Below are 25,917 nucleotides of genomic sequence, written 5' to 3'. Positions count from 1 at the left end.
TAGCCTGTTCTCACGGTGGCCAATCCAGGTCACTAATACCTGGCCAAAAACCGAAAGAGTAGCAATATTCCATGCTACCGATCCAGCGCAAGCAGTGGTTTCCCCCATGTCTTTCTCAATAACAGACTAAGGACTTTTCCTCCAGGAACTTGTGCAAATCTTTCTTACAAACAGCTACATTAACCGCTCTTACCACATCCTCTGGCAATGCGTTCTAGATCTTAACTATTCTTTGAGTGAAAAAAATTTCCTCCTATTGGTTTTAAAAGTATTTCTTTGTAACTTCATCAAGAAGATGGAAATTTTATAGGTAGCTGAAAAGTAAAAAAGAGAAGGGTAAGAAAGAGGCAGTTAGTAAGCATGAGCTAGGATCTATCAGAGAGAGGAAGTGTCTTTTTTGTTTTGTTTACATCACAGCACTGGTGTGGAGTTGGAGAGGGCAAAGGGGGGGGTCGGGAATGGGATGAGGGGGTGAAGAGGCTACAAAAATAAAACCACCAGGCCATAAAAAAAGGAAAACACCTGATTGAGCAGGAAAAGTGAATTGAATAAAAAAATCCGTTCAATAGACCGAATTGAAAAAATTTTTTCCCTGAATCAGGCAGCACTACTGTATAGCTCCTGGATCACCTTAAACGTTTCCATTCAGCAAATTAAAATGTAAAGAAAATTAATTACTGTAATCAGCTAATTGAGCAGAGATGAAATATAAATCCCAAAATTAAACCTTTGTTGTGATTAACTCCAAACTGAAAAGGTTCACTTCAAAATGAAAGGACAACTCAAAGTTTTATACAAGCTCTATGACCCAATACAATGCAAGCACTGGCTAGGTGCTGAATTCCACAAACAGATCTCTAAGAGGTCATGCTCCCTCGTGAGGGTATGTCCATTTTAAGCTGATAGTGACGCCACAAGTAAGTTGAAACCCCCCAGAAGCCAGGTTGCCCATGCTCCTAAAACGTGGTGCTTGGGTACAGAAGCTGCAGAACATTGCAACAGACAAGGAAGAGAGAAAGCTGAAGGAGGTGAGAGTCAGAACTAGAAAGAGTACAAAATCTTTTTTTTTTTCTAGTATCCAAGTTCACTGATAATGATCAACTCTGAACTCATGGGGGGGGGGGGAGGCAAATAACACAAGTTTCACAGCTCTGATAAAAGTTACTGTACATCAGGGGTGTCAAAGTCCCTCCTCGAGTGCCATAATCCAGTCGGGTTTTCAGGATTTCCCCAGTGAATATGCATGAGATCTATTAGTTTACAATGAAAGCAGTGCATGCAAATAATCTCATGCATATTCATTGGGGAAATCCTGAAAACCCGACTGGATTATGGCACTCGAGGAGGGACTTTGATACTCCTGATGTACTGATCATCAAGCAACAACAGAAAACAGAGAGAAGTTAGACCCCACCCAACCCTCCTTGGCACTTTCATTTTGTGGCCATTACTGCTTTCTAATTTACTAATCCTAAAAACCACGTGTTTGTCCTGCACTTATTTTCTAAATCATAAAAGAAAGTTCTAGTATTCAAGAAAACAAAAGACCTATTTGATAGGTCAGATATAACGTTAATGAAGAAAACAAAACCACTCTAAACTTCCAGATCACGATTTTTAACAGAAGCAGCAGGATAAAGATTTTAATTAACACAAATCAGGTGAGCTCTAGAAAGATTAAACCATTATAAAACTGAATAGTAATGCAGGCCAAACTCGGCAAACATTCAAGTAAATTTAATCTGGTAAAGAAACTCATCCAACAGCAAGAATGTTGTTGACAATAAGATGAGAGATAATTGCTCTCAACATAATTGGCTCAACATAATTTTGTTGCTACTTGTAATACAGTATTCCTTAAATAATAATAATAATAACAGCTTATATACCGCAATACCGTGAAGATTAGAAAGCAAAATCCTATCTTTAAATGGCAAAAAAGGGTAAAAGCCAATTCACCTTACCTTGCTAGGAGCTGTAGAAAACTTCAGCTCGCGCTTTGGGGCTCAGCTTGAGTTGGCGCGCAAATGTTCAGCGCGCGCGCGCAATTCTCAGGGGCCTTCGAGACGCTCCCGGAGTTTCTTTGGGAATGTCCTTGTTTTCAGCTCTGTTGCATTAAGCCCAATACTCCCCGCAGCCATTTCAAGAGATTTTTCCAATTCACCCCCTTCAACTTGGTGAAGTTTCATTTCGCAATACCACTCGAATTTAAATCCAATTTCGGGGAGGGCTAGCAGGGTCTTTGCCCCATTATTTGAATGTGCATTTAGGTGGCAATAATCTCACATATTTCCTTCTTGACACACGGACCCCTTCGGTGGAAGCGGATTCTCCATTTGGAGGCAGTTTCCCCATGTTCCCCCCAACTTCTCTCTTCTCACTTTTTGCCTCTCCTCCCCTCCCATGCAGAGTGAGCTGTTCTTGCTCCAAACCCTCGCCCCGCCCTCCCTGATAGACTATCGCAGACCCTGCCCCCTGATTGGCTCTCGAGTCTGCCTGTCTACTGGATTCAGCTGAGCAAGTGATGAGTCAGTCTCTTGGATATGGGCCCCGCGTCGAGCATTGATTTGTGCACTTCCGGCGGCTCCTCAGGCTGTGCCAAGTCAGCCCGGGGAATCCCAAATGATGGGCATTCTTTACAGCAATAAAAACGCTTGCAGAAATAGTTGTGTTTGTAATAGTTTGCTAAATGAACTGCTAGCACTGCCAACAAGGCGGGTCCAAGTCACTGCCTTCTTGGTTGGGGCTGAGAACTTTTCAGCACCCCCCTGTGGCACGAAAACGAGGGCGAGCCTGGGAGCGGGGTGGGGCCCACAGGCTCTTTCTCAATGAGCCCAGTGGCCGCTTTAAGCCTAGCCCCGCCCCCTGGCAGACGACACGCCAGCAAAAAAAGCAGCTTTTAATTGAAGCAGCCGAGGCAGCGAGGAATTGGGCGCGCGAGAGCGACGGCGAGTTGTAGGCGCGAGGGCGCTGCCTGAGCCTGGCGCCGTCCGCGAGCCGAAGCCAGATGCTGCTCCGGCTCCTTCCTCCAAGGGATTGTTGCCATGTCCGGGGCAGCGCGGTCCGAGCGCTTCCCCCCGTCGGGATCTTGCAGCTTTTCTCGGTGCTAACAAGTATCTCTGCTCCGATTCCCTAAGCATTTGGGGGACTTTCTTTATCGGGAACAGTATTGCTATTTTGATTTCATTTTGGGGGGATCCCACCCCCCACCCCGATCCTCATGAAAAACAACATCTGGGGCAGCTCCCGGGCCATGGCTGTCGCGATGCCGAGCAAGAGCGCCGAGTGGCTGCAGGAGGAGCTGGAGGCCGGCGGCGGCGGCTCGCGCCTGCTGCTGCTCCTCGACTGCCGCGCGCACGAGCTCTTCGAGTCGTCGCACATCGAGACGGCCATCAACCTGGCCATCCCCAGCCTCATGCTGCGGCGCCTCAAGAAGGGCAACCTGCCCATCCGCTCCATCATCCCCAACAACGAGGACAAGGAGCGCTTCGTCAAGCGCTGCCGGAGCGACACGGTGCTGCTCTACGACGAGGCCACGGCCGAGTGGCAGGAGAGCGGCGCGGCCAGCTCGGTGCTCGGGCTGCTGCTGCAGAAGCTCCGGGACGACGGCTGCAAAGCCTATTACCTGAAAGGTGGGTCGGCGGGCTGCAAAAGAGTCCGAATTGGGTGCTTGTGCGTGGGGGGGGGGGGGGGGGAAGGGGCTCCTCTGCGTGCGATTTTTGGAAAAAAAAAATCACTCCAATGGCTCCTCTGCGTGCGATTTTTGGAAAAAAATCACGCCAACGGCTCCTTTGCGTGCGATTTTTGGAAAAAAAATCACGCCAACGGCTCCTCTGCGTGCGATTTTTGGAAAAAAAAAATCACTCCAAATGGCTCCTCTAAGTGCGATTTTTGGAAAAAAATCACGCCAACAGCTCCTTTGCGTGCGATTTTTGGAAAAAAAATCACACCAATGGCTCCTCTGCGTGCGATTTTTGGAAAAAAAAAATCACGCCAATGGCTCCTCTGCGTGCGATTTTTGGAAAAAAATCACGCCAACGGCTCCTCTGTGTACGATTTTTGGAAAAATCACTCCAACGGCTCCTCTGTGTGCGATTTTGGAAAAAAATCACGCCAATGGCTCCTCTGGGTGCGATTTTTAGACAAAATGCTCGCAACGGCTCCTCTGGGTGCAATTTTTAGACAAAATCACTTGCAACGGCTCCTCTGGGTGCGATTTTTAGACAAAATCACTCGCAACGGCTCCTCTGGGTGCGATTTTTAGACAAAATCACTCGCAACGGCTCCTCTGGGTGCGATTTTTAGACAAAATCACTCGCAACGGCTCCTCTGCGTGCGATTTTTAGACAAAATCACTCGCAACAGCTCCTCTGCCAGTGATCCAGATGTCTGGTGGTGTTTTTTTGTGTGTATTGGGAGGCTTCGTTGGGTATAGTGGTTTGGAATGTATATTTTTGTGTTCAATATTTTTATTGAATTTTTCAAAGAAAAACAATAAAAGGACTCAAATATGGTACTCTATATCAAATCTTACCAATCAACGAGTCTATATCTTTACTCAAGATTCTCTTTCGTGACTGCGCTGACTACTCTTATCAGAAAGTAAAATATATACAGTATATTTAATAATAACCATCTCCACATTCTCAAAGAAAAAGATCATTTTTAGAAACCAGATCTCAGCGTTCAGAAGCTTTGGTTCGATGGAGTCATTTTCTCCAGCCACGTAACTTTATGCACCCCCTCCCCCCCCCCCAAAAAAAAAAAAAAACACAAAAAACTTCTAGGATGAAGTTTCTTAGCTCAGAACTGCAGAAAATATTACCACGATTCCTTTTTTTCCCCAGTTCGATACTGGGCCTCCCTCTTCCTCCCCGCCCCCAGAAAGATGGCTTTAGTTGGAAACCGCACACCGCAAGCAGCAGCTCCAGCTGTTTTGGCAGCAGCTTGGGGGGGGGGGGCTGCACCGCTGGTAGGGCAGACGAGCAGCCCCTGCAACGTTTCCTTCCAGCGGAGGCAGACGGGATCTGGCTGGTTAATCGCCGCCTCCTCCTCGGGGGAGCCTCGGGCTGCACGACTTGTGTGGGAGGCAAACTTTTCCGAGGCGGAAAGCTGTGCTCCCCGCCAGCAGGGGGAAGAGCTGACAGGAAAATACTTTTAACAACTGCTTTCCTTGACTTGTCGAGTCTTGTCTTTTTGGAGGGAACAGTGTTTTAAAGATTAGTGCAATTAAACTATGACAAGGAAAAAAAATGCTTTCTGATGTTTTAACTTTATTTTTTTCTCTAGGTATGTTCTTAAGCTCTCGCGTTTCTGTTAATCTTATTGTCTTTTTGTTCTTTGGCTTGCTAATTCATGCTTAACTGGTAGTTTGGATTATTGACAAACATCGCCCTATATATGTATGTTTTGGGAAAACAATGTTAATAGGAGCGTCTTTTTACCCCCCATTACAGCTGTAACAGCTATCCCACTGCAAAAGCTTTCCTTTGTGCATTTTGATCACCCCAATGAGCCCCACAAAAAGCATCGGAGGATTTGAGGTGCTCGCACCAGTCTCGGGTCCAGGACCTGCCAAAGCGGCGTGCCCGTGGAAAACACCGACTCTGCGGGCTGCGGCTGAAACGGGCTGCCAGACGCTGCTGGGGAAATTCCAGCATCGCGTCTCGGGAGAGCGAGCGGGTCGTTTCCAAAAATGCAGCCCTCTGGCTTGCCTTTTTGTAACCATTGTCCACGGTTGCACTTTTCTTTTTTTCTTGCATGCTTTCTCGAACATGGGTGGAATTTATTGTTTTATTTGCTGTTTGGTGTGCCAAGTCCCCAGACAGAAACAAAACTTGTCACCCTAATTGCACAGAGAGGCTGCAGCTCGGTTGCTTTTCCGAATAAAGTTAAGCAAGGATTCCCCGAGTGTTGTCTGCAGCAAGATTGTGGAAAGTTATGCTAGAAGACAGTGAATTAGGAGGGAGGGGTTACTTTCCACATTTCACTCGAGCTTTGTGTTTTGATTCCATTTTCATCAAACCTGTAAAAACATCGGGGATAAGTAATCCTATTGTATGTGTACTGTAGTCGAAAAAGTCAGCTTTATTTATCGTTTCCGTTGGGGGGGGGGGGTGATTTCTAGGCCAGACATGGAGGGATGCTAGGAGCAGCCACCATAAACTGTTTCCAAATTAAAATTCCAAAATGGCCACACTGGGTTGTCTTTAAGAAAAAGCAAGGCCTGTTTTCATGAATGGAGGGAAGGGGCAGCCTTGGGCCTCTCTCTGCTTGCCAGCACAGCCTCCACCCCAAGGAATTTCTTTCTTAAACTGATTATTTGTAGGGAGGTGTTTATTTTTTTCCAGCCGAGATACAACAGGGTGAAAAATACATAGCTGGAATTTTATGCTTACAGACTTGTGCATTCTTACAGCTGGTTTTGTGTGTTGTACAAACAACGTTGATCATATTTATTTTAGTTTGGAAAATTTGAATGCCTTTATATCACTCCCCTCCTCCCATGTTATTATTCATAATTACCCAGGCATGCCATCAGTGTGGGATCCGTAAAGGCAAACCCACTGCAATACGATATGTGCCTGGATTCCCCCCCTCCCTCCCTAGGCTATAATGTTGAGAGGGGGAGAGATATCTTAATGAACAAAGCCATTTCTTTTTACTTAATCATTCTGAATGTCATATGTTGGGGGAAGATAAAGAACACTGCACATTGCACTTGTGGATTAAGAATCCTGAATTTTCCGTTTTTACTTTTGTACAGGGATTGGACACATTTGCTTTATCGGGTAGACCTGGCCAAAACATTAACTTATGAACAGTCTTTAAAACATCAGAGCAAAGTTGACAGTCAAATAACAGAATAGACTGATGATTTTTCTGTCTTTTGTTTTTAGGTGGCTTTAACAAGTTTCAAAGCGAGTACCCTGAACATTGCGAGACCAACCTCGATTGCTCATGCCCAAGTAGCTCTCCTCCTGCTTCTGTTCTTGGGCTCGGAGGGCTCCGGATAAGCTCGGATTGTTCCGATGGAGAATCTGACAGGGAACCAAGCAGCGCCACCGAATCAGAAGGGAGCCCGATTCCCAACAACCAGCCTGCCTTTCCTGTCCAGATTCTACCCTACTTGTATCTGGGCTGTGCCAAAGATTCCACTAACTTGGATGTGCTGGGCAAGTACGGTATTAAATACATCCTAAATGTGACCCCCAACCTGCCAAACATGTTTGAGCACGACGGAGAGTTCAAATATAAGCAGATTCCCATCTCTGATCACTGGAGCCAAAATCTTTCACAATTCTTTCCGGAGGCCATTACTTTCATTGGTAGGTATTGGGTGTAGAGTATTTCTTGCTGCTGTTGATTTATTTTTTTCAAGCTTGTTTATACTGAACAGTTCATGACCGTTTTTAAAATATAATTTAGTGCATTACTTAAAACATCATTGAGTTTAGCTATTGTAAAATTCTGTCTCTGCAAATTTGTTGCTTAGAGACATGGACTAGAGCAGGGGTGTCCAATGTCCTCGAGGGCCGCAGTCCAGTCGGATTTTCAGGATTTCCCCAATGAATATACATGAGGTCTATTTGCATGCACTGCTTTCATTGAATGCTAATAGATCTCATGCATATTCATTGGGGAAATCCTGAAAACCCGACTGGATTGCGGCCCTCGAGGACCGACATTGGACACCCCTGGGCTAGAGGATATTCTTGTTTTCTGGGTTTTTCTTGATGGTAAACTCAAGACAGCATGAACAAAAATTGTTTTCCATTATATATGAAGGTTTTGGTATTTTTTGACACATTAAAACAGGACTCTTAGGGATGTGTATTTTTGTTCTTCTAACGTTATCAAAAAGCAGGTTTTTGTACAAAAACAAAGCCCAAAAGACTCTACAGAGTCTTTATAAGGTTGTAACAAAATCTTCTTGTTCATTTGGTATTTCATATATAGTACTGACTTTTGGTTAGATTTATTTTTTTTTTTTTCGCAGTGGGTTTAACTATTTGAATATAGCTAAAGTCTGTGATACTAAAATCATTGGTAATTAAGGTCCACAGATAAGTTATTAAGATTCCCCACTTTCCTGTGAATGGTCACTGGCTCACAGGCCCCATGCGGACTGTCTGTCCTGAGCATAGATCACAGTGGAAATCTAGAATATGAAAGAGTGGTCCTGATTGTGTGACCGCCGCCCTCCCCCTCCCAGTTGTGGGAACCACTGGTATAGATGACACCTGCAGTTACTATATTTGCCGGTGTATAGGATGCTCCTGCGGGTAAGACAAAACAATTTTTTCAGAAAAAATACTTATTCACCTGTACAGTGCCCCCTCCCTGCCAGGCACTGATCAAAGCCCCCTTCCCTCCCAGCCTTTCCACTCTGTACCCTCTCCCTGCCCTGTCTGTCTGCCCTACCTCCTCTGCTGCTGGAATCCCTGGTGGTGCAGCGGGTAGGAGCAAGCTTTCTGCGCTCCTGCCCCGCTGTCAGTGGTGGCTACGTTGAATCGGTGCTGCTCAGAGGCTGAAGAAACCCAATCTCACGGTAGCCACCACCGACCGGGATACCAGCAGGGCAGGAGCACGGAAAGCTTGCTCCTTCCCACTGCACTCTGGACCACCAGGGATTCCAGCAGCAGAGGAGGTAGGACAGACAAGGTGCAGATTATCGGCGTGTAAGATGCACCCTTATTTTAAGTTTATTTTGAGGGGAAAAAAAGTTGTCCTATACGCCAGCAAATATGGATCTCATCTAGATAATGCTTGTGTTTTGTTAACTAGGCTTTCCTTTATTTATTCTGGGGCTGGAAGTAAAGGGGCCACGGGTCTGATAACACCTCCTTTCTGTGGTACTAGGTTACCAGTAAGTGGGAAATAGGTCTAGGATCTAGCATCATGAGTCTGTTAGCAAGTACCTGGATTTTATTCTCTTATTTTATATTTCTTTTCATCCATCTTGGGACCTGAAGCCACATTACTTGACTTGGGCGTCAAACCTAGGATTGCCACCGAGCCATCGGGCTGGTTCTGTTTTAAACTCCCTTACGTTTATCCTGCAGCCTTCTCATTTTAGCAGTCAATTTGACTACTGATAACTGACAAAAGCATGAAAAAAAAAATTACACATGTGTTAGTGTTTGGGGACAGGATCCAGTTTTAGGACACTAGCTGGTCTGACCTATACATATCTTATGTGTGTTGCATACTACTGGAAATGTAAATTTTGGTTTAAATGTATCTTTTAAGAGACGGTGCCTTATAATAGCACTGGGTTTACCAAAGCATGAAATTTCCATCGCCTGGGACAAGCATATGATCTCTAAAGCAAAGGAAGAGAGAGTAGATGATATGCAAGAACAGCCTGGATAGTCCATATAGGGACCGATATTAAGACTGCAAGAGGCAGTCCGGCTACCTCCTGCAGTCATTGGTGATCATGGTGGGACATTGTCTTACTCCTGGCATTGAATATCTGCGGCAAAGTTCGCCACCTCAGACTTAGCTGGCCAAGCTGATTTTCATCAAGTAACAACCAAAGATAGAACATAAGAATTGCCGCTGCTGTTGTGATTTTCTGCTGTGATGTATCCCAGTGATACGAGATTGTGGTGGCTGTATTATACCTTTATAAAATTATAAAATTCCAATAAAAAAGGCCGCTGCTGGGTCAGACCAGTGGTCCATTGTGCCCAGCAGTCCGCTCACCCGGCGGCCCTTAGGTCAAAGACCAGTGCTCCGAATGAGTCCAGCCTCAACTGCGTACGTTACAGTTTAGCAAGAACTTGTCCAACTTTGTCTTGAATCCCTGGAGGGTGTTTTCCCCTATAACAGACTCCGGAAAAGCGTTCCAGTTTTCTCCCACTCTCTGGATGAAGAAGAACTTCCTTACGTTTGTACAGAATCTATCCCCTTTCAACTTCAGAGAGTGCCCTCTCATTCTCCCTACTTTGGAGAGGGTGAACAACCTGTCTATCTACTAAGTCTACTTCCTTCATTATCTTTAATGTTTCAATCATGTCCCCTCAACATCCTCTTTTCAAGGGAGAAGAGGCCCAGTTTCTCTAATCTCTCACTGTACAGAAACTCCTCCAGCCCCTTAACCATTTTAGTCGCTCTTCTCTGGTCCCTTTTGAGTAGTACCGTGTCCTTCATGTACGGCGACCAGTGCTGGATGCAGTATTCCAGGTGAGGGCGCACCATAGCCCGGTATAGCAGCATGATAACCTTCTCCGATCTGTTCGTGATACCCTTATTATCATTCCTAGCATTCTTTTCGCCGCCGCCACACATTGCGTGGATGGCTTCATCGACTTGTCGATCAGAACTCCCAAGTCTCTTTCCTGGGAGGTCTCTCCAAGTACCGCCCCAGACATCCTGTATTTGTGCATGAGATTTTTGTTACCGACATGCATCACTTTACACTTATCCACGTTGAACCTCATTTGCCATGTCGATGTCCATTTCTGAAGCTTGATTATGTCACGTTGCAGATCTTCGCGGTCCCCCTGTGTCTTTACTACTCTGAATAACTTCGTATCGTCCGCAAATTTAATCACCTCACTCATCGTACCAATGTCCAGGTCGTTCATAAAGATGTTGAAGAGCACAGGTCCAAGCACCAAGCCCTGCAGCACCCCACTGGTGACGCTCTTCCAGTCCTAGTATTGTCCATTTACCCCCACACTCTGTTTCCTATGCTCCAGCCATTTTTTAATCCACGTGAGTATTTTACCCTCGATTCCATGGCTCGCAATTTTCCAAAGTAGTCGTTCATGGGAAGATTGTATGCTAGGCTAGATGGACCATTGGTCTGATCCACTATGTCTATTCTTATGTAACACTATATATAACTTTTGGGAATGCCCATGACCCGCGTAGGGACATGCCCCCTTTTGGGTTGTGCACAAGAGAATTTAGGCATGGTTCTTTGTAGGATCATGCATAGCTAACTTCTGGAAAGACACTGCAGAGTAACTGTCTCAGTAAACACATTTTCCCAGTCAGTTGAATGTTTACAACATGCAAAATTGCATCTGTGCAGAAGGTAGAAAGCTAATATATATTATATCATGATATCATTTTGTGAGTCATTTTATTTAATTTTCCATAATCACAAGCAGATCTGGAGGTGGCTCTAAGCTTCAGAGGAACAAATTGAGTCTAATTAGCCCTTTGCACTGAGGCAGTGTGAGAACATCAGACATGCTTTAGCAGCTATTCACTGCTGAAAACCAAAATATCACGATCTGTTCATCGTGTTTTGTCTAGAGGTAGGACCTCATTTAAACCTATGTCTTTGGAATCTAAATTTTTAACCACGTCATCACCCCTTAGACCTTCACCACCATCACACACAACAGATTTTTCAAATATTGACTTTGGATTTAGTTCATATCTTTTTTTTTTTTAAGCTGTAGCTCAAGGTGAGTTACATTCAAGTATAGCAAGTGTGGTCTGTCCCTGGAGGGTTTGTAATTGTAATTTTGGACCTGAGCTAATGGCAGGTTAAGTGACTTGAACGGGGCTTCCCTGGTTCTTAGCTTATTGCTGTAACCATCTGTCAAAACCCAGTGACATGGTGTTGTCCTTTTCTGGACCATGTCTTCCATATTCTGCTTTGGTTGTGGATCTTGCAAAGGTTGTTTTAACAGGCCCTGTAGTCCTGACTTCCAACACTCTTGTCAACAAGAGTGATAACTTCTGGGCCACCAAGTTTGGCAGGACCTCTGGTGTATTAATCCGGCTCCAGTCCCATTGTTGGTTTTGAACAGGCTGTAGCAGTGGTAGGGAACAATTTTTGAATAAAGGAAAAGCTCTTAGCTACCTGTGGATGAAACAGTGGCATAGGCACAGGTCCACCAAGCAACTTTGCATCCATGATATGATTGGTGGGAATCCACAAGCCCCACTCATTGTATCTCTATCTCTCTCCTCAGCTGGCAATCCAGCATCTTTTCTGGTTTCTCAACCTGCCCCCCCCCCAAGTGTATATTTTGGGGAGTATATTCTAAAAATATTTACTTTGAGGTTGTTGACAGCAAACAATGACTTGCATTAGCTATTCACACCAGCCCCAGAGCCTTCCCTTTGATGCAATTTTCTGTTTCTACGTAGTTGGGACCGCATCAGAGGAAAGGCTTAGGGGCTGGTGTGAACAGCTTATTCAAGTCGCCACTTGCTGCTGACAACCTCTGGAAAGGAAGTTTTTAAAAGGTACAAACAGGGGGAGTGGGGAAAGGGGTGCTGAGATGCTGGATTGTTAACGGGGAAGGGGAGAAATATCTACCAGACTGAAAATGGGGATGGAGGGTAGGGACAGAGATAATTTTCTGCCCACCCACTTTGGGCTCAGGCCCACCCAAAATTGACTGTCTGGTATGCCAATGGAATGATGTCTCACTGTGCAAGGATCTCAGTACTAGTTTCTATGAGATACAGAAGAAAAAGAGGAGCTAATGGGCCAGAAAAACAGCTAAAGGGATTTTATCATTTCATAGTTTAATACAATTGTTGCCAATAGTCATCCAGGCCCTATAAAGCATGGAACATCTAGATGGTATTAAACAATGGGTCTCTGTATTCTTCAGCTTCCCCCCTACTTCTTGCCAGATCCTGGAAATTTTGCTCATCATTGATGCTGCTGGGTGTTCTGATGGCACATATCCGTTCCCTTCCATTCCTAAGCATGCAGCCACAGACTTCCCCCTTCAGGACATGCATTTGTGATGGGATTGAGAGATCCTTGTAGATGTAACCCTTGATATTATCTTAGAGCAGGGATCTCAAAGTCCCTCCCCGAGGGCCACAATCCAGTCAGGTTTTCAGGATTTCCCCAATGAATATGCAGGAGATCTATTTGCATGCACTGCTTTCATGATATGCTAATAGATCTCCTGCATATTCATTGGGGAAATCCTGAAAACCCGAATGGATTGCGGCCCTCGAGGAGGGACTTTGAGATCCCTGTCTTAGAACATGTAATTGGGTCATTTTAACCTAGATTGCTTTCAAAAGCAGGCACAGTACTAGTTCAAGCTCGAATGCATGGTATCTTGATTTCAGCTCACACCCTGTTTATGACTTGCTTGTGAGGTTAATTTTTTTTTTCTTTGGTATTTTTGGTTTGGAGGGTTTCCTGCCTTCCTCTTTTTAAAACACTCAACACATTATTGCTTGTGGTATCTGTACTTACTTTGATGTCAGGAAATGGAGGATTACCTTGTCCACTAATCGTGAGAAACCAACTTTTAAAATATGTGACTAGGTCAGATGTAATTGTGTGCAACATCTGAGAAGCTTTGAGAGGGATAAGTTGATCCCGCAGAAGGATAAAATAATCCCTTTTCATAAAGGAAGGTGGATTTAGGAAAACAGTACAATAGTTTCCTTTTTTTTTTTTTTTATTTCTCCAAGCTCACTGGAAGGCTCTCGTAGGAATGTGGTTAAGCTGCAGACTTCCTCTCCTGTGAGGCCTGATAGGAGGAGGATAAAGTGTCCTTGGCACAGGCCATGGTTTCAGGTAACAGCAGCATTTTTAAAATGCTTCTGGCAGGATTGCACTAGGCTTCATAGAGTTGTTAATTGATGGAAGAAAAAAAAAAAAGGTTGTCTCCTGGCTAGTGATTAGTGATACTACAGGGCTGAGGGTGGGTTTTTTTTTTTTCTAACATTATTAATTTCTAAGCATTTACAAGCTCTTAGGAAAAGTGTTTGTTGTAAACTCTTGCATTATGCCATATATTTTCAGTTATTGGTATAATCTTAGGGAGTAGCAGAAGGCCCTGATCAGCACTGGAAAAGCAGAGACTTAGAGGAGACATGATAGAAACCTTCAAGATCCTGAAGGGTATAGAAAAGGTAGACAGGGACAGATTTTTCAGATTATGGGGAACACAAGTACAAGGGGCACTCGGAGAAATTAAAAGGGGACAGGTTTAGAACAAAAGCCAGGAAGTTAGTGGATACATGGAGGCTGTGATAGGCCGGACCACGTTACAAGGCTTCAAAGAAGGTTTGGATAGGTTCCTAGAGGATAAAGGAATTGAGGGGTACAGATAGGAGTAGAGGTAGGTCATAGGGATAGTCAGGGACCACTGCTCAGGCAATGGGCCTGATGGGCCGCTGCAGGAGCGGACCGCTGGGCGAGATGGACCTCTGGTCTGCCTCAGCGGAGGCAACTTCTTATGTTCTTAAAACATAGGCACCTGTTTATAGAATCACGCTCAGCGTCGCGTAAGTCAGTGTTCTTCAACCGCCGGTCCACAGAATAATTCTTTTCTTTCTGCCAGTCCATAGGTGTAAAAAGGTTGTAAAACACTGGCCTAAGTGGTGCTCAGCATTCTAATATTTAGGCGCCCCAATTTATACCAGGGTTTCTTTTTGCCTAAAGGCATTCACAGATGAGGTACCTACTTTTTGAGTTAATCTTGATAATAATAATTTATTTTCTGGTAAGCATTGATTATGCCTATTGTGCAATTAAAGTAGGTGCCGATATTGGCACCTAACTTTAGGCAGACTTTATAGACTCCAGTCTTTGACTTCTTTAAAAGTTCAACTCTTCTTCCCTCTTTCAAAAGTATCGGTTTTGCTTTCCTGTGTTTAGCAAGTGGAGATGGCTGATCTAAAACTGTCAATGCATTTGTTTGGACTTAAGGTTAAAGAAAGCTGCAGGTTCTAAAAGCTGAACATTTGTGATAAACGTTTACTTTGCTTTCTCATGTTAATTTTATTTTTTCCTATTCTGCAACTTGACCTTGAAACAGCAGTGCTGCCATTGTAATTTATGGTGAAGTTCTCCTCCCACCTTCTTGGGGAAGTAAAGCATCAAAGTCTTTCACTTCCAGGCTTAGATACAAATAGAACCGTGTGTATGTGTCCCTTTGATTTGGTGAGAAAAGGGGACAGAGCGCTTTGAATGTTGAACAGAGTGCTAGTTTGGAAATAAGTACCGTATTTTCACGCATATAACGCGCGCGTTATACGTGTTTTTACAAACCGTGCATACCCTTGCGCGGTATACGCGTGAGCGCGTTGTACAAATTTTTTTTTACATAGTTCCCCCCCCCCCGACGTCCGATTCACCCCCCGCAGGACCGCTCACCCGCACCCCCACCCCGAAGGACCGTCAACTCCCCGACTCCCCGACACGATCGAGGCAAGAGGGAGCTCAAGCCCTCTTGCCCCTCCGACTCCCCGACACAATCGGGGCAAAAAGGAGCCCAAGCCCTCTTGCCCCGCCGATTCCCCAACTCCCCGACAATATCGGGCCAGGAGGGAGCCCAAGTCCTCCTGGCCCTGGCGACCCCCCCCCCCCCCACTAGTTGTTCGGGCCAGGATGGAGCCCAAACCCTCCTGGCCATGGCGACCCCCCCCTACCCCCACCCCGCACTACATTACGAGCAGGAGGGATCCCAGGGAGAAAACCCCCCTCCCCCCAACGACCGCCCCACCCAAGAACCTCCGACCGCCCCCCAGCCGACCCGCGACCCCCCTGGCCCGGACCTTTTTGTAGTTGGCCGGACAGAGGGGAGCCAAACCCGCCTGTCCGGCAGACAGCCAACGACGGAATGAGGCCGGATTGGCCCATCCGTCCCAAAGCTCCGGCTACTGGTGGGGCCTAAGGCGCCTGGGCCAATCAGAATAGGCCCAGGAGCCTTAGGTCCCTCCTGGGGGCGGGGCCTGAGGCACATGGTCGGGTTGGGCCCATGTGCCTCAGGCCCCGCCCCCAGGAGGGACCTAAGGCTCCCGGGCCTATTCTGATTGGCCCAGGCGCCTTAGGCCCCACCAGTAGCCGGAGCTTTGGGACGGATGGGCCAATCCGGCCTCATTCCGTCGTTGGCTGCCGGCCGGACAGGCGGGTTTGGCTCCCATCTGTCCGGCCAACTACAAAAGGTACGGGGAAGGGGGGTGGGGGTGTCATGGGGGTCGGCCAGGGGGATCGCGGGTCGGCTGGGGGGCGGTCGTTGGGGGGAGGGGGGTTTGCGTCGAGGGCAGGAGGGCCTGGGATCCCTCCTGCTCGTAATGTAGTGGGGGTAGGGGGTCGCCGTGGCCAGGAGGGTTTGGGCTCCCTCCTGGCCCGAACAACTAGGGGGGGGTCGCCAGGGCCAGGAGGACTTGGGCTCCCTCCTGGCCCGATATTGTCGGGGAGTTGGGGAGTCGGCGGGGCAAGAGGGCTTGGGCTCCCTTTTGCCCCGATCGTGTCGGGGAGTCGGGGGGGCAAGAGGGCTTGAGCTCCCTCTTGCCCCGATCGTGTCGGGGGTGCCGCGGTTGGCTGGGGCAAGAGGGCTTGAGCTCCCTCTTGCCCCGATCGTGTCGGTGGTGCCGCGGTTGGCTGGGGCAAGAGGGCTTGAGCTCCCTCTTGCCCCGATCGTGTCGGGGGTGCCGCGGTTGGCTGGGGCAAGAGGGCTTGAGCTCCCTCTTGCCCCGATCGTGTCGGGGAGTCGGCGGGGCAAGAGGGGAAGCAGCAGGACACCGGTAGGAGCTTCTACATGATGGGGGAGGTCGGGAGGCTGTGGGGGTGCGAGCGGTCCTGCGGGGGGGGGATGAATCGGACGTCGGGGAGAGGGCATCAGGCTTTCAGGGTGGGGACAGGACTTCAAGGGGGAGAGGAGAGTCGGGGCGGGCGACTGGAGAGTCGGGCAGCATGCGCGGTATACGGGTGTGCGCGGTATACAAAAATTTCTGTACATAATTTTGTGTTTTCCGCGCGCTATACCCATGTGCGCGTTATCTACGTGAAAATACGGTAATACAGTGCTCCCTTGATATTTGCGGGGGTTCCGTTCCAGGAACCCCCGCGAATCGTGAAAACCCACGAATACGGTTTTTCAATGGGGGGAGACTGGAGAGGGCAGCCGGAGCGCCGGCGAGTGCAGGAAATCACTCGCTGTATGCTCTGACCGCCTCTTCCTGCACTAAGTTGGGCCTGATTGGATAAGGCCCGACTTAGTGCAGGAAGAGGCGGACGGAGCATACAGCGAGTAATTTCCTGCACTCGCCGGTGCTCCAGCTGCTCTCTCCTGCTGCCCTCCCCTTGTCTGCGGTTTGTGGTCGGAAAATGCCGCGAACGACCGGGGAAACAATAAAACCTTACTGCTTGCTAAGGGCTCCTTTTACTAAACAGTGCTAGAGGTTTTAGTTTGGGCTGGTGAAGTACATGCTCCTTCTTTTACATTTCTGAAGTTATTTTGCCCCTAAAAGACATTTTGGCCCAGATTCTATAAACGGTGCCGTTGTCAGAATCACAACTTTGGGAAAGGCAGACACCGTAAATGTAGGCCAGAGTTTTCAGAGCCTACACTTCCAGCACTTACCTTTTATATGAATTGTGCATCCGAAGGCACTTATGCTTAACACCACATCCAGTGTTAGCCATGCCTACAGTGGCATTAGGCATCATAAAACGCCTCAAAGGCGCTATTCCTGTGCCATTTTTTTTAGGCACCATTAGGCGGCTTTAATTTTATGTCCATTTTTAAACGGCATTTTGGACTTAACTTAGAATATAGGCGTTTTAGCCTCCTTAGTATAATTCTTTCCAATATTGTTGGGGATGGAAACAAGAAACACAAAGGGGCATAGTTACTAATGTGGGCAACCATTACATATGTTTTACTGTTAGCCCCAGTTATGAGGTGGCTGCTGAAAATTTCTCAGCCCAACCAAGAAGACTAGGCTGAGGACTTTAAAGCAGCCCCGTGTATTGTAATGTCATAATGTCCCATTCCACCAGTGCCTAAGAGCCTTCTCCTTTAGTTTCAGAGCTTTGGGTGTTTTTCTGAAGGTTGTGAAAGTTGCCTCTGTAATATCACTAGGTTCTACTTATCAAAGAACCAAAGGAAAGTGCAGGAATTTCACCTGAGCACTGATATGATGTATAGCCATATGAATGAATGGCCTAGTGGGAAAGCTGCTGCCTCTGCACCCACTCTTGCTCCTCGTGACTCTGGGCAAGTCACTTAATCATTGCCTCAGATACAAAATAAGTATATACATATAAACCACGTTGGATGTGTAGCCACAAAAAAATGGTATACAAGTCCCATTCCTTCCTCCCCTTCCTGTTTAAAGATGCAAGCTTTTAGGACTACTAAACATCCTTATGAATTTACGGTTCAGTTTTAAAATAGGTTTAACAATTAACCTTCCCCCCTTTTTACAAAAGCGTTTTTTTAGCGCAGGCTGCTGTACTGAATGTTCTGTGCTGCTCCCGACGCTCATAAGAACTCTTTGCGTGTCAGGAGCAGTGCAGAGCGTTCAGCACACCAGCCTGCGCTAAAAAATTGCTTTTGCAGTTTTGTAAAGGGGGGTCTTTCACCAGTAACATTTTGGAGTTGCTGTATAGTAACTTCAAGCCTTTGTTACCCGTTTAGAATTTCTAGTATTTCCCCGTTTATATAATGCTGCCTAGTAGAGCAGAGCAGTTAATGTCACCTTATCAGCTGCCTGAACAGTTCACGCGTAGTACGTTGAATATTCAATACTGTCTCCGACCCATTTTATGTTATGTAGTTAATATATGGTTTAGCGTGTGCTGTCATACACGGTGTTGCTTACTAAGGAATGTACACTTCCCCCTCCCCATTCGCGGTTTCACATATTCGCGATTTTTTGGGGAGGGGGGAAAAAGAAAAAAAAAACCCCAACATTAAGTCTTCCCACCGGCATCCCGGCTTTACCTGGTGGTCTAGCAGGCTTTCGGGGCAGGAGCGATCTTCCTACACTCCTGCCCCGTGCAGATCGCCATTAGGAAATAGCTGTAGGGAGTTCCCGTCGTAGTCTCGAGAGACTACGGGAACTCACAGCAGCCATTTCCTAATGGCGATCTGCACGGGGCAGGAGTGTAGGAAGATTGCTCCTGCCCAGAAAGCCCGCTAGACCACCAGGTAAGGACGGGAAGGCGGGGGTGGGTCAGAGCCGGATATTCATGGTTTTTCGTTATTCGCGGTCCGGCTCTGCCCCTATCCCCCGCGAATCCGGAGGGAGAAGTGTAGTTCCCAATAAGGGCATCATTTAAGACTGTCGTTTTTTTTAGCAAAGGTCTCATTTTATGCAATGAAACCTTGTTACTACTAACTGGGGTTAACAGAAAAAGCATTTCTTAATGGTAGCCTGTGTTAATAATTCCCACTTCTGGGTGGACATATGGTAACAGCACGCACTAATTCCCATGTTATCTGCATAATGAGGTTTAGTAGAAAAAGCAGCCTAAATTTTGAAGTAATCAAGTTAAATAGAGCTGTCGAGCAGATTTTCCTTTTTTCCCCCTAATTTTTCCTTCCTTATGGGCATAAAGCCTCATGCTCTGAGAACCCGTTCAATTCCCACTGCAGCTCCTTGGTACTCTGGGCAAATCCCTTAACCCTTTATTGCCTCAGGTCAAAATAAGTATCTGCATATAATATATAGACCAATTTGATTGTAACCACAGCAATCCAGTCTTATACACAACTTATTAATCACACTAGACCAAAATGGTTCAAGGCGATTTACATCCAAAGAGGCTGTAAAATCTACAGGAAAATGCAAAAGCAATCGATTGTAATATTCATGTTATGATATTTTAACAAGTCATATTTTTCAAATTTTTTTACAAAACCTTAAGTAATATCAGTCCTAATGTAAACAGGCAGATTATTTCAAATTGTAATAGCAGAATAAGCAAAAGAGGAGTTGTTCTATCATTTATACCAGTGGTCTCAAACTCAAACCCTTTGCAGGGCCACATTTTGGATTTGTAGGTACTTGGAAGGCCTCAGAAAAAATAGTTAATGTCTTATTAAAGAAATGACAATTTTGCATAAGGCAAAACTCTTTATAGTTTATAAATCTTTCCTTTTGGCTAAGTCTTAATAATAATATTATAATTTAAAGCTAACAAGACATATGATCAAGAAACTGTTTTATTTTACTTTTGTGATTATGATGAACATACCGAGGGCCTCAAAATAGTACCTGGTGGGCCGCGAGTTTGAGACCACTGATTTATTTATACCATACTCCCCTAATCTGTGGAAAATGTAGTAATAAAGTACCACATAATCTGGTGAAAAAGAATACAAATGAGAAAAAAGCAAAATCAGATTATTTGAAGTCAGTCTATAATATACAATGAGCTATGTAAGATGATTTAAACTTAATTTGCCTCAACTGATAACCAATGAAGATTCTTATATGCTAATGCAACACTTTCATATCGTTTTAGACCAAAAACTAATCTAACCGTAGTATTCTGAAACATCTGCAATTTTTTGATCAGGTTTGATATTAAGTTAAAATATAAAGAATTACTGTAATCAAACGGAGGTAACACTAACAACTGAACCAACAGTGGAAAATGTTCAAAAAAGCACAACTTCACTAGCCTAAGTTTCCTCAATGTATAAAATCAAATTAGAAATTTGATCTTCAAACGTAAGAGAAGAGTCTAAAACAGACATGGGCAACTCTGGTCCTCGAGGGCCGGAATCCAATCAGGTTTACATGATTTCCCCAATGCATTGAAAGCAGTGCATCCAAATAGATCTCATGCATATTCATTGAGGAAATCTTGAAAACCCGATTGGATTCCGGCCCTCGAGGACCAAAGTTGCCCATGTCTGGTCTCTTTCCCTTTAATGTTGAAGTTTCAAGAATGAGAAGATCAGTATTGGGTTATCAAAAGCTTTGCTGGGAGGAAGCCCAAAAGACAGCTTGATAGTACCAGGCGTTGAATAGGACAAATGTGGGGAAAAACTTGTTCAAAATGAAATAAGATGAGAGCAGTCAAAGGCAAGACAAAACCTGGGACAGAGGAGGTAAGACTTTTTTTAATGCCTGTGCTTTTAGTACTTCGTTGAAGGCAGCAGTGGTCAGGGTTTGGTAATAGCAATACGCTTGTCGGCATAGTCAGAGCCCCAGGTTTCTGTTTTTGTGGACGGAATTGGTTTCCGTTCCATCTGTATTTAATTCTTGGCAGAGGGACGAATGGGTCCGCATGATTGGAGTTGAAAGCATTGCCTGAGGGAATCCAGGCATTGTGTGCGAGTTATATCCGGTTAAGTTTAGTTTCCTTTTCATAAGTTAAGAAAACTAAATGTGGAATCAATAAAATGTTCTTATTTGAGGTCATAGTGCTCATTGATTATACGTCTTCTCCCCACCCCAAACTATTAAATATCAAATCCTAAGTGGAGTAGAATGAGGAAACAAGAATCCATTATTTACTCTTTCAAAAAACACAAAAGCTATAGGAGGACATTCCATGAAGTAATGTGGTAATGCTTTTAAAACAAATAGGAGAAGATATTTCTTCACTCAGTGAATAGTTAAGCTGTAGAACTTGTTGCCAGAGAATGTGGTAAGAGCAGTTAGAATAGCTGGGCTTGAAAAAAAAGGGTTTGGACAAGTTCCTGGATGAAAAGTTCATGAACTGCTAGACTTGAGGGAGGCATAGTGTACGAAGGGGGGGGGGCAGTCTGCCCCATTCGCCATCTTGGTGGGGCTGCGGGCACCTGTCCTCCTCTCTGCCCCCCGCCCCACACACGAGCAACCCTTCCCTCGAACCTCTTTAATTTTCCCAGCGCAAACAGCATCATGAACTTGCAGCCTGCATCGGTGTCACTTCCAGGTCCCACACCTAGGTCACGTCAGAGGGAGAGCAGATATGATGCGAGTAGCAAGTTTGTGATGACGCTCGTGCCAGGAAAATTTTAAGAGGTACGGGGGAAGGGAGGGGGGGAGAAGAGGGCAGGGGAGGAGTGCCACTCACCCTCACGACCACACTGTCTCTGGGATTGGTACACGGGATTCTGCCACGTACTCGTGGCCTGGATTGGCCATTGTTTTGAAGCACAATACTGGGCTAGATGGACCACTGGTCTGACCCCATACAGGTATTTTATATACCACCTATCAAGGGTATCTAAGCGGTTTTACTTGAGTATTTTTCCCTTTCTGTCCCGATGGGCTCACAATTTATCTAACGCACCTGGGGCTATGGAGGACTGAGTGACTTGGCCAGGGTCACAAGGAGCAGCGCGGGATTTGAACCCACAGCCCCAGGGTGCCGAGGCCGTAGTGCCAACCGCTGTGCCACACACTCCTCACTTGTACATAATCTTATTAAAAATGAGTTTTCTATGTAAAAAGAAATATGCCAACTGAAGAGCGTTATCACATTACTAATCATTTCTGTAGTGCTACTGGACATACACAAAACTGTACATATTAAATTTATTTCTTTCCTATCCCATCCTCCCCAAAGAGCTCAACAGGGGTTACAGGTTAACAGGCTACAATATGCCATAATTATGGTATACGGGTCTTTTTTTTTTTTTTTTCTGGTTCAAATTTTTATTGTAACTCGACACATCCTAGGGATCTAATACCAATATCTGTAATATACAGTTTGCAGGTTAAATTTGTCACAGTTACAGTACTTTTAAACATTAAGGGCCTGATTCTCTTCAAGATGCCAATCGTGTGTCAATCGCACATCGGCATTCTAAAGAGGGCAGGTAGTCTTTCAGACCTGGATTCTCAAAACAGCGCTGAAATCTGCCGGCGCCTGAAAAATTGGCGCCGGTCGCACGTCACTCAAACTATGGCGCTGTCTTTAGAATCACGGTCTGCGTCCAACATAGGCATTGGAAATGTAGGCCAGCTCCTGTCTTCGATATAGAATCACGCTTAGTGACCTCTCCTATAACCCCGCCTCTTTTGATGATTGGAGCTGGTAAGCATCTGCGTAGATATGATTCAGGCACCTCACTTTGCCTAATTAGTTTTTAATTTCCAATTAAGACACTTAGGTGCTGTTTGGGCATTTACCAGCACCTTCAAAACAGTGATATTTTGAGGATCTGGGCCTCTGTCACTAGCGGGCTCACAATTTATTTTTTTTTTATTCCTGGGGCAATAGAGGGTTAAGTAATTTGCCCAGGGCCACAGGGAGCTATAATGGGAATTAAACCTAATTCCCCAGAATGCCAGTCTGTTGTACTAACCATTAGGCTACTTCTCCACTCTGTTGTATATCCTTATGGTTGGAGCAGAGGGCTGGGAACCAAGTTCAAATCCCACTAGTACCCCTCGTGAAATTGGGGAAGTCGCTTAACTCACCATTGTCTTGGGTCTAGAGAATGACACAGTGACAAAATTCATCACCATTCCCGTTCCCATGGGAAACAATCCCATGTCATTCTTTAGTGTCTGTCTCAACCTCAGTCCTTCTACATCAACATTCTTCAATGCAAGGCTTGAGGGTCAGTGGCTTTGCCCATTCATGCTCTGACTCTTATGTGAGCCATTGTGACATCACTGATGAGGTTGGCTCATTGGTGGACTAAAGCTTTATGACATCACAGTATCAGCTCTGGATACCAGAGACTGTCATTCTTTAGTGTCTATCTCAACCTCAATCCTTCTACACTAACATTCTTCAATGCAAGGCTTGAGGGTCAGTGGCTTTGCCCATTCATGCTCTGACTCTTATGTGAGCCATTGTGACATCACTGATGAGGTTGGCTCATTGGTGGACTAAAGCTTTATGACATCACAGTATCAGCTCTGGATACCAGAGACTGTCATTCTTTAGTGTCTATCTCAACCTCAGTCCTTCTACACTAACATTCTTCAATGCAAGGCTTGAGGGTCAGTGGCTCTGCCCATTCATACTCTGATTCTTATGTGAGCCAAGTATAGGATAATGAAGCCACTGTGACTGCTCTTTGCTGTTCCACATAAGCTGCTGTGCTAGGTGACCATCTCGTTTGCTTAATGGTTAAGAAGGGTACTAGAGGCAAAGAAGATGCTGAACTACATTTTGACAGTGAAAAGGCAGGCCAAACACAATATTTCACCACAAGAATGCACCCTACAGCAGAGCTTCCCAACCCTGTCCTGGAGGACCATTAACTAGCCAGTCGGATTTTCAGGATAGCTCTAATGAATATGTATGGGGCAGATCTGCATTCCTATCATCTTCATTAGGGCTATTCTAAAAACCTGACTGGCTGGTGGTCCTCCAGGACAGGGTTGGGAACCACTCCTGTAGGGTCACTTGCCTGTTCAGCCATTTTTCAAGCACTTGATTAAAACTATGTTGAGGTTGATTACAAATACTTTAAATGGCTTTGATTATTGTTTGGAAAGGCTCTGGGGGGATTTTCATTCATTTTTTTCCATATTTAGACTTTATAACAAGAAGTACTGGAGACTCTTAAAAGGAGAAATGGTCTCTCTCTTTAAGAGTGTGATCCACAGACTTCAAACCCAGGCAGAAGAGCTGAATAGATTAGATCATGCATGCATAAGATTGCAGCGACAGATGTTACAACTGAGCGATTTAAATCTGCCAGATTTTAATGATTGAGAGAGAGGGGGTGATATGATACAGACATTTAAATATTTGAAAGATATTAATGTGCAAACAACTCTTTACCAAAGAAGGGAAAGCAGCAGAACTAGAGGGCATGAACTGAGGTTGCAGGATAGGTTGACCTAGGTGGTGAATGCTTAGAAACCCCCCTCTAATGGGAGGTGGTGAAGACAAAAACGGTAACGGAATTCAAGAATACGTGGCACACAGCATTCGTATGGAAAGAGAATGGAATCAAATAAACTTAGCTATGTAGTTGGAAAAGAAGCTAATGCCAGGTCTCTTATAACCTCATGCTTAGACTACTGCGGTCTCCTGTTGAACTGCTGAAAACTCAGTTGCACAACTTATCTTCTGCCAACCTCACTTCATTCACCTTACCCCTCTTCACTGGCTTCGCATACAGTTTAAACTCTTCATGCTGCAGCCCCTCAGTATCTCTCCTCTTTTATCTCTCTATACTCCTCCCCGAGGAGAGGCCTAATGCAGGGGTAGGGAACTCCGGTCCTCGAGAGCCGTATTCCAGTCGGGTTTTCAGGATTTCCCCAATGAATATTCATTGAAAGCAGTGCAGGCACATAGATCTCATGCATATTCATTGGGGAAATCCTGAAAACCCCACTGGATTGCGGCCCTCAAGGAGGGACTTTGAGATCCCTGCTGTATACCAAGAAAACTCCCAATCTTTGTTTATGAGTTTGTCACATGCATTGGTATTATCTATCACAACAATATTTTACCGTATCTTATTAATCCTTGCCCTTATCATATATCCACCAGAACAACCAATACTTAGGGTGACTTCTCTAGAGCAAGGTATGACCTTCAGACTCCCACCCCATCCCTTTTCCACTTGACCTATTGGATATTGTTATTGGTTTCCAAGAGTGTGATTTAAATAAACATAAAGAAAGTTGAAAGGGAGAAACGTGCAGTGTAGGGGTGATTCCTGCTTCCTACAGCAGGGTGACTAGAAAAAAAAAAACCCTTGAAATGCAAAGCAAATTTCATTGTTCTCTGAAAGGCTTGTGGTAGGACCATTCAATGGTAGAAAAATATCCATCACTTTGTATACAGAGGAAGTGGTTGCAGTGGAATTTGCAAAACAAAGTGGAAAAGACAGGATCAGACAAGTTGCATCCTGGGATACTAAGGGAGGTTTGCTCATTGATCCAAAATTATTTTAGAAATCCAGGGGCAAAAGAGTGCCTATTAAAGGCAATTAGGGGCTCATAATAGAAAGAGAAAAATGTCCAAAAACCGGCCTAAGTCAGCACTTGGACGAACATTGTCAAATGCCGATAATAAAAACAGGTTTTGGGCGTATTTCTAAATGACCGAGGCCTTCATAGTGCCGCTGAACGACCACAGCTAAACAGGGCGTTTCAGGAGGCGTGTCGAGGGCGGGATGTGGGCCGGCTTAGACTTAGTCGTACAGCATGTATAACACAGCCCAGGATCAACGGAACTTGGACATTGTGACTTAGACCATTTAAAACATAATCTAAGTCACAAAAACCCACCTAAAGTCACCAGATAAGCACTGCAAA

The 25,917-nt window shown here is 45.4% G+C and overlaps 1 protein-coding gene across 1 annotated transcript in view; it reads left to right on the top strand.

The window, feature by feature from the left end:
* Positions 1–2,638: 2,638 nt before the first annotated feature.
* The window catches only part of DUSP7 (dual specificity phosphatase 7), a 51,958-nt gene continuing 28,679 nt past the window's right edge, over positions 2,639–25,917 (top strand). The window contains exons 1-2 of the mRNA XM_033926480.1: positions 2,639–3,632; positions 6,900–7,328. Of these exons, the coding sequence (XP_033782371.1) occupies positions 3,221–3,632; positions 6,900–7,328 (841 nt within the window). The 5' untranslated portion in view covers positions 2,639–3,220. The remainder of the gene's footprint in view (positions 3,633–6,899; positions 7,329–25,917) is intronic.

This window comes from Geotrypetes seraphini, chromosome 17, assembly GCF_902459505.1.
Source record: "Geotrypetes seraphini chromosome 17, aGeoSer1.1, whole genome shotgun sequence".
In the NCBI taxonomy this organism is placed as follows: domain Eukaryota; kingdom Metazoa; phylum Chordata; class Amphibia; order Gymnophiona; family Dermophiidae; genus Geotrypetes; species Geotrypetes seraphini.
Note: the sequence above shows the minus strand (reverse complement) of the source record. Positions and strands in the feature narration are given on the sequence as shown.